General features: G+C 28.6%; 1 protein-coding gene across 1 annotated transcript in view; it reads right to left on the reverse strand.

Annotated features, from left to right (window-relative positions):
• LOC127156939 (receptor-type tyrosine-protein phosphatase eta-like) overlaps nt 1–13,139 on the reverse strand; it is a 194,981-nt gene extending 181,842 nt beyond the window's left edge. The window contains exon 1 of the mRNA XM_051100109.1: nt 12,775–13,139. Within this exon, the coding sequence (XP_050956066.1) occupies nt 12,775–12,840 (66 nt within the window). The 5' untranslated portion in view covers nt 12,841–13,139. The remainder of the gene's footprint in view (nt 1–12,774) is intronic.
• Nucleotides 13,140–14,153: the final 1,014 nt, after the last annotated feature.

The raw sequence follows: 14,153 nt of genomic DNA on the forward strand, positions 1-14,153 counted from the left end.
TATTGTAATTCCCTATATCTGGGAATTAACAGTTCATCAATATCAAGATTACAAATGGTCCAAAATGCAGCTGCACGTCTTTTAACAGGTGTTCGCAAACACGAACATATTACTTCTGTGTTAAGGTCTTTACATTGGCTCCCAGTACGCTTTAGAATTGATTTTAAAGTGCTTATGCTTGTTTTTAAATGTTTAAATGGCCTCGCTCCCTCCTACCTTTCTGACTTGTGTGAATATCATCCAGAAAGAACTCTTAGGTCTGCCAACCAGAGTTTGTTAACTGTTCCAAAGTCAAAATTAAAATCTAGGGGTGATCGAGCTTTTGCTATAGCCGCACCTAAACTTTGGAACAAGTTACCGATCCATATTAAAACTGCACCGACATTGCATATTTTTAAATCAAAGTTAAAAACATACCTATTCAACATAGCATATGATTCGTGATGTATTTTGTTGTCTGTTGTTTGTTTGGTTTGTATACATGTTTTTAAAAGTCTTTTAGAATATTGTACAGCACACTGGTCAACTGAAGTTGTTTTTAATTGTGCTTTATAAATAAAGTGAGATTGAGATGATTCAGTTTAACGTACTAATCCAAGTCGTTTGACAATATAAACCTATTAACGACAAAACCTTTGTTTGTAAAAGCCTCTCGTTCATCTGTAAAATCCGTGCCGCTACATAATATTATATATATAATAAAACGACAATTTTACGTGACCCACTTTGTGACGAAATCTGAAATGTATCTAACATTTGGAAATTATGATAACAACACACACGATCAGTTGAGATTTCCTGTGAAGCTTTTTGTGTAATATTTAGTGTAGAGCTAAATATATTTGCCAAAGCACGCATTTAATTTATTTGGTTACGTTGTTCCGTATGTAAATTTTTATGTTGTTTTTGTTATATTTACCCAACCATAAACCTCTGTCACTTAAAGGCTAAAATTTGATCAAATACTCTGTTTTACCACAAGATGGAGACAATGTCTTTTTTGTGTGTCTTTTGACCAGTCCTTTTAAACAAGAACATGCAAAATGCCTCGTTATTACAAATGAAATGCTGTCTTTTCACAATTATATCTCTTTTTTTAGTTTCGTTGACAGTGACTGTTGTGAATGCGTTCATACTTTTCTCTGCATCCGAAATAATGAGATACAGTGAAGTACTTTTCAAAAGGATGTTCAGGGGAAGTATTATATACAATGAACATCTCATTTCATAAAAAAAAAAACATTAAATAAAGTTCTTCCCCCTTGGCTTTATAATACAAACACTGACACGCAATTATCCAAATAACACAGGTGAGACATCAAACGAGTAACGACGTCACCAAACCAACTTCCTTGTCACAAACAAAGAGACTGTTAAATAGCAGAGAGAAACTCAAAGAGGGAAACTTTCCAAAAACTACCCGCTATAGCAATTAAATATTAGCTATACTGTTAAATATAAAACCATGATAATCTTGGCATTAAGATGCTTTACTTTAAAATCAAAATGACGAAGGAAGTCCACACAAGTCCACAGGATGGAACAAAATTAATTAAAAAAAAAAAAAAAGAGTTACCTATTCTTAATATATAACCTATAGTCAGCAGGGCTGTATATCTATCTATCTATCTATATATATATATATATATATATATATAAAATAAAATAAAAACTACTCAAATAAATAACTGCTTCCACTTCTAAAACTACTTTGTTTAATCACTTCTGGCATTTTTCTGTATTTTCTGTCTTTAACTATGAATAATAATTACAGTAGATTACATAAATCACTTTTTTTATAATAATAATTATTATGTGTCAGATCAACCTTTTATCAATCTTAGTGTTCCTGTAGCTCACAAATAAATACATAAATAAGTAAATACAGCTGTATGCCAAATGCATATTCATGTTATTAATGCAAAAACTGAAGAAAAAAAAATGCTGTGATAGTGTTTTGAGATAAAATCAAATCAAAAAAGCTCTTAATAATAATTATTATAATTATTATTATTATGGTTATTATTATTACTATGTATTTATTTATTCAGTCAGCCCCCATTTTCTGCATCAAATAAGTAAATAAATAAATAATGAATAAATAAATAAAATAATTTGGTTATCATTTCCTAGGGTACATACTATTTATTATTATTATTATTATTTATTTATTTATTCAGTCCGTATAAATAAAGAATACATAAAAAAATAATTTGGTTAGCAAATGGCAGCGTCATTGGTATCATCTCCTAAGGTACATACTTTATTATTATTATTATTATTATTACTACTACTATTTTTTCAGTCAGTCCCCTTTTTTTTTGCATCAAAACAGTAAATAAATAAATAATACATAGATAAATAAAATACAATTATTTGGTTAGCAAATGCCAGCATTATTGGTATCATTTCCTGGATACTATTTTTTTTTCTTTCTTTCTTTCTTTCTTTCTTTCTTTCTTTCTTTCTTTCTTCTTTATTCAGTCAGTCAGTCAGTCAGTCCCCATTTTCTGCTTCAAAAAATAAATAAATAAATAATACATAAATAAATAAAATAAAATAATTTGGTTAGCAAATGCCAGCATTATTGGTATCGTTTCCTGGATACAATTTTTTTCTTTCTTTCTTTCTTTCTTTCTTTCTTTCTTTCTTTCTTTGTTTATTCAGTCAGTCAGTCCCCATCAAAAAATAAATAAATAAATAATGCATAAATAAATAAAGCCAGCGTCACTGGTATTCCTTTCCTATTATTATTATTATTTATTTATTTATTTATTTATTTAGTCCCCATTGCCTGCATCAAAAAAGTAAATAAATAAATAATACATAAATAAATAAAATAAAATAATTTGGTTAGCAAATGGCAGCGTCATTGGTATCATTTCATAGGGTACATACTTTATTATTATTATTATTATTATTATTATTAATTAATTAATTAATTAATTTGTTTATTTATTTAGTCAGTCCCCATTTTCTGCATCAAAAAATAAATAAATAAATAATGCATAAATAAATAAAACAAAATAATTTGGTTAGCAAATGGCAGCATCACTGGTATAGTTTCCTAGATACTATTTCTTTCTTTCTTTCTTTCTTTCTTTCTTTCTTTATTTATTTATTCAGTCAGTCTCCATTTTCTGCATCAAAAAATAAATAAATAACTAATTGGTTATTACTTATTATTGGTATCGTTTCCTAAGGTACATACTAGTAAAAACAGTTGGATTAAGCACATCAACTGTTACACATAAACAGGCTTGCAAACAGTGAACTTGTTTTTCTAAATGAAATTTACATAGCTTGACTTACCAGAGCCATGGAAAAATTGTTTGTAAGAGGAAACTATTTGACTGTGCTAATAAAGTAGTTAATTATTTTACTGCCAAAGTAAGAGTCAAGATTTTAACCTGTACAGACAATATAGGAGCAAAACCTTCCTTATTATGTCAAGTCACATTTGTTTATCTGCTGCTTTTACATTATTTGTACTATAGTTCCTTACGAGATTTACCTTACTTCCCTACATACTATATTCGCTCTGAGTCCACTACAACTAATAACAATTGAAGAGCTATAAAATAACTTTCGAAAGCAACACAAAATGGATTCAGTGGTTGAATACAGTCTGGTTTATCACAAGCTTATGTACTGGAATATGATACGCGTTATGGTATGAAACTGAGACACACAGGCGCACACAGTATCTGTTCTGTGCAAGCTAATTTATACCTACAAGCTTTCCAGGATTGTAAAGTTTTCATAAATTAACCATGCAAAATAGTGCACGTCTTTCTTATCAAACCAAATACAAAATCAACCAAATAACCCTGGCATCATATTAAAATGATTTCGTGAGAAGCAAAGGGAAGTTGCTGACTTCAAAAAATGCAAATTGTTAAAGAGAATACACCCGCCAACAAGGGCAAAAAAAACATAGTAATGCATCACTAGTTAATTGTAGTTTCTAAATGACTGTCATCCTGCTGATGCAAACACGTGAGGAGACTAGTTGCTCTTTTCCATGCAATGGACCCTTCTCACAAGCCTGTGATGAAATGATGATTATGATGGTTGTGACTATTTCCCAGTTTAAATCTTGCTATTCTGACTTTTTTTCTTGCAATTGCGTGTTTGTATCTCACAATTGTGATTTTATTTCTCAAAATAAACAGTTTAAATCTTGCAATTCAAAATTACGATATTATTTTGATATTATAGTATAAACATTTTTTATATTGTATTTATTATTATATTAATCTTTAATTTTAACACTTTGTATTATTATTATTATTATTATTATTATTATTATTAGTTTATTTCATTTTACATTATAATTTTAATTTAGTAAAATAATTCTATTTTTTATGAATTTTATATGAATTATTATCTTATATATTAACTATTACATATTTTATATTATATTTATTATTATATTAATATTTAATTTTAACACTTTATTATGATTATTAGTAGTAGTAGTTTATTTCATTTTACATTATAATTACAGTTTTATAATAGAATTGTAATTTTTTATTACATTTTATATGAATTATTATCTTAATATATATTAACTATTACATACTTTATTATTATTAATTATTATTATTATTATTATTATTTAATTTTACAGTTTTAGTCATTTCAGTCATTATTTTGTCATGCAACAAAGTTGAATATAACATTTACACTCGGTATTATTATTATTATTATTATTATTAAAATAACTGTATTTTTTATTTAATTTTATATTAATTATTATATTATATATTAACTATTATATATTTTATATTGTATTTATTATTATATTAATATTTAATTTTAACACTTGGTATTATTATTATTATTAGTTTATTTCATGTTACATTATAATTACAATTTTGTAATATAATTGTATTTTTGTTAGATTTTAATATGAATTATTATCTCATTATATATTAACTACTACATACTTTATATTGTATTTATTATTATATTAATATTTAATAAATATTAATTTACAGTTTTACAGCTTTAGTCATTTCAGTCATTATTTTGTCATGGCAACAAAGTTGAATATAACATTTACACTTGGTATTATTATTATTATTATTATTATTATTATTATTAGTTTATTTCATGTTACACTATAGTCATAATTTTGTAATATAATTGTAATTTTTTGTATTACATTTTTTATGAATTATTATCTTATTATATATTAACTTATTATCTTATTATATATTAACTATTACATATATTTTATATTGTATTTATTACTATATTAATATTTAATACATTTTAAAACATTTATACAGTTATAGTTATTTCTCATTTGTAATAATTTTTGTATTACGTATTATTTTATGTTTTATATTATATCTATATTATTACAGTGTGTGTATATATATATATATATATATATAGTTTTTCATCATTTTTATTTAATTTTATATGAATTATTTATTTTATTATATATTAACGATTACATATTTTAGTATTAATTATATATTTTATATTATATCTACATTACTACAGTATATATAATATATTCATATATTATTATTATTACTATATATATATAAATATATATATATATATATAAATATATATATATATATATATATTACATTATAATGTAACATCATATATTTTTAATAATTTAATTATTTTATTAAACATATTGCTCATGTCTCATCTCTAAACTTTTGAAACTTTTGAAGTGAGGGACAGCAGAAATAAGTAGAAATTAATTTCTGTGGTAATCAACGTTATGCCACAAGTGCTATCAGGTGAGATCGACTAAATATTTGTTTAAGCCTAATAAAGATCTAAAAACAGGAATATGTTAAAAGTAGTCAAACCTTAGCCTTATGTGAGGAACAAATTAAAATTTAAGTTATTAATCACATTTGTTTGGTGAGTGAAAAAAATGCATTGGACCACACAAACTGAATTAAAATTAAATTACGTCCACTTAAAATGACGGTTTAGCAGCAATAAGAGCCTATTCATAATTTCAAAAAGATAAAGTGTCTATTTAGCAGAGCTAAACCATCAGGCCCGACTCAAACACTGCTGGATTTTTCAAAATTATATTCCTGACCTTCACATACTGAACTCACTGGCCAGAATGGCAGCAGCAGAACTTCCTGTGGGCCGGGAGAACAGGGCGGCCGAAGTGATCGAGTGGTGGGAATAACAGGAAAAGAATGAAGTAAACTTCTTAAGGCTGGGCTTTCCAGCACCGTGACCCCAGACCGTCTGGCCTCAGACTCAGGTTCACACTTTGATATGGACAAAAGGCCAATTTCTGTTCTTTTTAAGACCTTATTGTTTAACTCTCAGAACAGAAGGCGGTTCGTAACCTACATACGTAAGTATGTCCAGCAACCGGCTACATAATTTGTTATGATTGGCTCAGGGCCTGAATTATGCTCCAACACAGTCATAACAAACATTGTATGGCCTACAATTGTAATCTATCAGAAAGTCAGTTGATATGGTGACTAAAAAAACCTCAGAACATCAGCTCTCATCTTCTCTGCCTTGAACAGCAAGCACACTTGCATTTGTTCCCAGTAATTTCACCTACTTTCCATTGAAATCTGGCAAAATCAAAAACAACTTCACCATAACTAATATGGAAATAATACACTTCAAAAGAATCTGCTTAAGTGTGAACTGAATGGAATTCTTTCAATCTCTTAGTTGCATGTTAACTGCAATTACATGAATATGCCTTCATTTAAATTTATATTAAATGCACTTGGTTGCACTTTGGAGTACTTAAGTACAGTATAGGATTTAAGTACATCTTAAATTGTGTTAAATTGTGTACATCTTAAACATCATCAGAATTGTGAGTTTAAGTCTAGCAATCCTGAATTCCTTCTCGCAATTGCAATTTTCTATCTCACAATTCTGACTTTATTTTACAAAAGTGAGTTTATATCATGCAGTTCTGATTTTGTAACTCAATTGCATTTTATAAAGAATCGTGAGATAAAAAAAGTCAAAACTGTGACTATTTCCCCGAATTGCGACTTTATTCTACAGAATTGAGTTTATATCATGCAATTTTGACTTTGTAACTCAATTGCGTCTTACAAAGTCAGAATTGTGAGATATAAACTCGCAATTGCAGAGAACTGCAACTTTGATTTTTTTTTTTTTTTCTCAGAATTGCAACTTTATTTTTCAGTTACAAGTTTAAATCTCACAATTGACCTTTTTTTTGCAATTGCAAGTTTAAAGGTCACGATTCTGACTGTATTTCTTAGAACTGCGACTTTATTTTACAGAACTGAGTTTAAATTGTGCAATTTTGACTTTGTAGCTCACAAATTCATCTTATGAAGTCAGACTTGTGAGATTTAAACTCGCAATTGCAGAGAAAAAAAGTGACTTTATTTCTCAGAATTGCAACTTTGACTTTTTTTCTCAGATGCAATTTTGACTTTGTAACTTAATTGCATCTTATGAAGTCAGAATTGTGAGATATAAACTCGCAATTGCGAGAAAAAAGTCAGAATTGTGATTTCTTTCAATTATGAGTTAAATCTTGCAATTTTGACATTTTTCTTGCAATTGCAAGTTCATATCTCAATTCTGACTTTATTTCTCAAAACTGCAACTTTATTTCTCAGAATTGAGTTTATATCATGCAATTTTGACTTTGTAATTCAACTGCATCATGTGAAGTCCGAATTGTGAGATATAAACACAATTCTGAGAAAAAAAAGTCTGAATTTGTGACTATTTCTCAGAATTGTGATTTTATTTCCTAAAAAATTCTCAGTTACAAGTTTAAGTCTCACACTTCTGACTGTTTTTTGAAATTGCAAGTTTATATCTCACAATTCTGACTTTATTTCTCAAAACTACAACTTTATTTCACAGAACTGAGTTTATATCATGCAATTTTGACTTTGTGACTGCATGCTACGAAGTCAGAACTGTGAGATATAAACTCGCGATTGCAAAAAAAGGTCAAAATTGTGACTTTATTTCTCAGAATTAAGTTTAAATCTTGCATTTCTGACTTTATTCTCACAAATGCACGTTTATATTTTACAATTTCTCAATTTCTCAGAAATGTAACTTTATTTCTCAGAATTGCAACTTTTATTTTTCAGAATTACGAGTTTAAATCACACAATTCTGACTTTTTCTCGCAATTGCGAGTTCATATTTCACAATTCTGAGTTAATTTCTCAGAACTGCAACTTTATTTTACAGAATTCAGTTTTTATCATGCAATTTTGACTTTGTAGCTCACAACTGCATCTTATAAAGTCAGAATTGTGAGATACTTTATTTCTCACAATTGCTGACTTTTTTTCTCAGAATTGCAAAAAGTGACTTTATTTCTTTTTTTCAGAAGTTTGCAACTTTATTTTTACTTTATTTTTCTTCTTACAATTTTTACTTTGTGACTCAGAATGAAGTCAGAAGTTTAAATCTCACAAAAAAATTCTGATTGTGACTTTTTTCTCAGAATTAAGTTTAAATCCACATTTTCTGACTTTATTCTCATAAATGTATGTTTTATATCATACAGTTCTGACTTTGTAACTCTCAATTTCGAATTCATATTATTCAATTCTTAGAAAGAAAAAAAAAAAACATAACTTTGAGATAAAAAGTTGCAATTACGTTTTTTGTTATTTTTATTCAGTGGAAGAAACAAGATTCCATATGAAATAATAAATAATAAACATTTATGGTAAACTAAAATATAATTTAATGTCATTTCTGTTAAAACTTGCATGTGATGTTTTTTAAATATATTTGAAAATACACATTTAATTTGCAATTTGGTACATTTAAAACATTCAATTTAAACGTAATGTTAGATATAATTTAAAAAGAATATTAAGTACTATACATGTGCTTTAGACATCACAACTAAATAATAGGGGTGTAAGAAAATATCGATACGTGTGTATCGCGATATTTTGTTTGGCAGTACTGTATCGATCCTCAAAAACACATTTCTCATTTTTTTCTCACAATTACAAGTTCATGTCGCTTAATTCTGACTTTATTTCTCAGAATTGAGTTTATTTCATGCAATTTTGACTTTGTAATTCAATTGCATCATATGAAGTTCGAATTGTGAGATATAAACACAATTCTGAGAAAAAAAAAAAGGCTGAATTGTGACTATTTCTAAGAATTGCGACTTTATTTCCTAAAAATTACGAGTTTATATGTCACAATTCTGACTTTATTTCTCAGAATTGCGACTTTATTTTACAGGATTTAGTTTTTATCATGAACTTTTCTCAGAAATGTGACTTTATTTCTCGGAATTGCAACTTTTATTTCTCAGAATTACGAGTTTAAATCTCACAATTCTGACCTTTTCTAGCAATTGCGAGTTTATATTCTGAGTTAATTTCTCAGAACTGCAACTTTATTTTACAGAATTAAGTTTATATCATACAGTTCTGACTTTGTAACTCAATTTCGAATTCATATTATTCAATTCTTAGAAAAAAAAAACACAACTTTGAGATAAAAAGTTGCAATTACGATTTTTGTTATTTTTATTCAGTGGAAGAAACAAGATTCCATATGAAATAATAAATAATAAACATTTATGGTAAACTAAAATATAATTTAATGTCATTTCTAGGGATGTGACGAGATCTTGTGGCAGGAGATCTCGCGAGAATATCCTAGCAAAATATTTAGCAGTGCACGATTAATCCTTAAAATATCGAGGTGTCGATTCAAATACCTATGCGATCTTATTCCTGAATGACAACGATTTAGCTATGTCTATTAGGACTGTTTCACATCGCGAGTGTCAGTGGAGCGTGAGAAGCAGGTTTTGTCGCTGCCCATGTTAATGAATCAGAGGGTCGGGGTAAATGTGAACACAGAAAGAGCAACACAAACAGTCCTTTCAACCACATTATAATCATTATTTCTGTGTTACAGACATTTAAATAACAGAAGTAGGGGATAAAAGTTTATAGTTTGGGTATAAACAGTAGTGATCAAAACAAAAGTATCTTAACACTTGTATGTATAGTAACGCTTATCGTCTTCCGCCAGGAGGTGGCGACAACTGCCTTTTAAAAAAAGTATGTTATTGAATCATTAATTCAGGAGATTTCAATAGTCAAACAAGTCTTAATGAAGTGAGACACTGACTCCTTCATTGAATGTTTTTTTTTTATTATTTTGTTTAAATGAATATATGTTTTTAAAGGCTTAAGCAATAAACAGTTTGTCAGAACCACGAGTAAATTTTGTTATTTTGTTTAGTTTTCTAATCTTTTTTTCTCCAGAATCGTGAGAGAATCATGGTCTCCAATTTATTAAAAACAACTAGGATTCTCAATTTATCCAGAATCGTGAAGCTCTTGTTTAAATGTTGTTTATTACAGCATATAATTCATTAAAATGGAAGTTTAATTTCATAAAGTTCAAAATGCACCTTAATTTTTTTGCATTTTGTCTTTTTCAGTTAAATAAAAAACTATTTTTTCCTATATATTTCATCATTGCGGATTTCTTAAGAAAAGTTTAAAAATCTCGTCTCGTCTCGTTCTCGTGAACCCAGTCTCGTGTCTCGTCTCGTGGGATAAGTGTCTCGTCACACCCCTGGTCATTTCTACTGAAACTTGCATGTCAAGTTTTTTAAATACATTTGTAAATACACATTTGCAATTTGGTACATTTAAAACACATTCAATTAAAATGTAATATCAAATATAATTTAAAAAGAACATTAAGTACTTTACATGTGCTTTAGACATCACATCAAAATAAGTGCATAAATGACAAAAGATTCTTAAAAACTCAACTGTACTTTTGAATTTGGCATTAATACAAAATGCATGTTTTAATAGTGTACCATCTTCTGGTACACTTGTTTCAATATATTAATATTATATTATATTATCTTCAAATACAACATTTATTTATTTATTTATTTTTGCAAGTGCACATTTAATACAATTAAAACCAAAAGTACAGCAAAAACATTTAGCATTTTTGTCATTTACTCATGTAAATTAGCCGTCCCATACTTTTATTGTCCTTGTGAGTAATATGAGGGAAACTTGAGAGGATCCTGATATCAAATGTATAAATCAATATGTTTTTTTAAGGCTGGATCTTTTTAATAAATTTGTTAAGTCAATTTGTTTAAGACTCGGACTTATTCAGTGCTTCCTAACTCGAATCAATGATGCAAATTTGAGTCTGTTCATCAAACAAAGCTTATCGCATGACTTTAGAAAGCTAGGAAAATACTGCACACATCATGTTGACCAATGTTATGATGCTACTGTGGTGCTTTTGTGTCCTTTGCAAAGCTCAATGCAACTGCATGTAAAAGACTGAACAAAACAATATTAAAAAATATTTTTCTCAGTTGTTTGAAATTACACAAACATGCAATGCAGTATATAGATACATAATTGTATCTACACATTGGATATGTGTATGTATAGCATATATATAATGTACAGTAGTACTCCATTAAACATTAATAAATTGCTAAAGCATTTATTATTTTCAGTAAGTAGAAGGAGAGAAAATAAAAAATTGCTCTATGCATTCATATGCACTTATTCCAATCACATCACATGTCATAAAACAAGTCATTTTACAATTGTGACTTCGTGCAGTAAGTACTAACTTCTCAAGAAGATTGTCGGGCACACAAATTATGGATATCTTCTTGTAAATCAGCCAAAAACAAAAAAAAAGATAATGTCTGGAGACAATTTCAAAGTGTAACTGGTTCTTCACAGCTTATCTAAAATCCTGAATCTGCTTTGAATTAGACTTTTACAAGATATTACAGATCAGCAAATGGTTTTTCAGCACTGTTATGTCATACCAGTGAACGCAGAATGTAATTTAGCTGAATGTAATCTGTACACGTAACGCGCAGTTGAAATGTAAAAATATGCAATTCATTACACAACAATATATAAACACAGGCATCTCAAAACAAATGCTGCACAGGCATTTCTCACAACGAACTGTTTGACACTTTTTTTTGTTTTAATGAATGGGTGTTTTAGCGGATGTATACTATGAAGTCAGTTCTCCTCATCACGCAGGTGTAAGACCAGAATAACCACAGGTTCGTCACATCAGCTACAGAGGCACAAAATCTATCACTAGGGTGATACTTTTTTAAAAAGTACTATTATGCATACTTTATGTATTAATATGAACACATAAGATACTAATATGCATCTTTTAGGGGTAAAGAAGGTCCAAAAGTGTAACTTTTGAAAAGGCACCGCCCCAGTGACAGCGACATGATCCACTAATAGTGTCTAAATACTTTTTATTTGTCATTTACAACTTTTTTGTAATAATATAATATTAGTAAGTTATAAAATGCAATGGCATTTGTACTTTTTCATTGTCTGTTTGGGGCCAACCAAACAAATGAATCAGATAAATATTTTTCATATTTTTGCAATAACATCCAAAATATGGAACATTTAGTTTTGCTCCTATAGTAAAACCATGAGTAACTGTCGTAAGGGAATATTTCTGGGATTACTTTACATAGAAGGAAATACAAAATACTAAACAGATATTGTTTCAAGAAGTTTTGAATAAGCAACATGATGACAAGAGCAACCCGTGTCATTCAACCAACAAAATATAAGTTCTCTATTTGCAGACGAGATTTCAGTAACATTAAGAGTTAACAGCAACAAGTGCTCGCATGCACTATTAGTGTTTTATCTTCACAGTCAATCAGTCATCATACTAATATATTTATGCAAAATAAAGAACATATCTTACCCGAAGAATGACAATGATCAGAAGCGCTGTGCCTTTACAAACAGTTTTGATAGAAAGACATCCCATCTTCTCTCAGGGATCGTGATATTCCCGAGCAGCGGATCTTCAAATCATCTTCAGAAAAGTTTCCCCGCGACTTTTTCCTCACTTTCTTAAGCAGCTCTTCTGACCGCACCAAGCACTAATGTGAAATGTGTGAACTCTCACAGAAGGTGGAGCTGATTGACTGCTGTCACCACAGTTTAATGTTGCACTAAAACTGCACGGTGTTAATGTTCCGCCTCTGCTAAACGGAAACTCATCGCTTCACTCAACGCTTCACTACATCACCACAAATAATGCTTGCCATTCCGCCCCCAGGAAGTTATAATGTCCACTACTTTAAACAGACCACTGTAGAGACCAAACTTATGACAGTGTGGGAAAAGCCAGTGAGCCAATCCGATGAGACCCTGCGAATTGTATTTACATGCTTTACTTCCTTGTAATATTTAGTTGCATGACATAATATAAATTAATATGTGCACCAATAGATGATTTTATATGTCTGATAGCCTAAATGTAGACCTTACTGTAACTTTTATGCTTATCATTTACGTGGATTGAAACTTGCTTTTATTTGGCCCTGTTCTAGCTGTACCAAACACTTCTGCTTTCCTCATAGCGAGCCATTCTGATGAAGATTTGCATAACTCCCACACAAAGTACGTATAGGCCTATAGATGACCAAACAGGAAATGAAATGCATATTTGTGAATATATGATATCAATTATTATGCAAATATGCTGGTTTGTTATCAGTATTTGAAACAGTTGTGCTGCTTATTTGGAATCTGTTTTTTATGAGCATTTTTTGATGAGTAAAAACAATGTAAGTACTTACTGTCACTTTTATGAACTTGACATAACCTTGCTGAATAAAAGCATTCATTTCTCTTTTAAATAAATAAATAAATAAAAGCAAACTTTTGACCAGTAGTGTATATTGTTACAAAAGATTTCTATTTTGAAAAAATGTTGATATTTTAATTTTTTTTTATTCACCAAAGAATCCTGAAAAAAGTATCACAGTATTATTATTATTATTATTATTATTATTAATTATTATTAGTATTATTATTTTAATCAATTACGCTCTCTCTCAAAAAAATGATCATGTGACTGGAGACTGGAGTAATGATGTTGAAAATTCAGCTTATTTTAAAGTATATTAAAATATAAAACAGTTATTTTAAATTGCAATAATAGTTCACAGTATTACTGTTTTTACTATATTTTTGATCAAATAAATACAGCCTTGGTGCATAAGAGACTTCTTTAAAAAACATTACATATCTTACTGATCACAAACTTTGTAATACAATATTTATTACTAAATA

Source organism: Labeo rohita, chromosome 25 (assembly GCF_022985175.1).
Source record: "Labeo rohita strain BAU-BD-2019 chromosome 25, IGBB_LRoh.1.0, whole genome shotgun sequence".
NCBI lineage: Eukaryota > Metazoa > Chordata > Actinopteri > Cypriniformes > Cyprinidae > Labeo > Labeo rohita.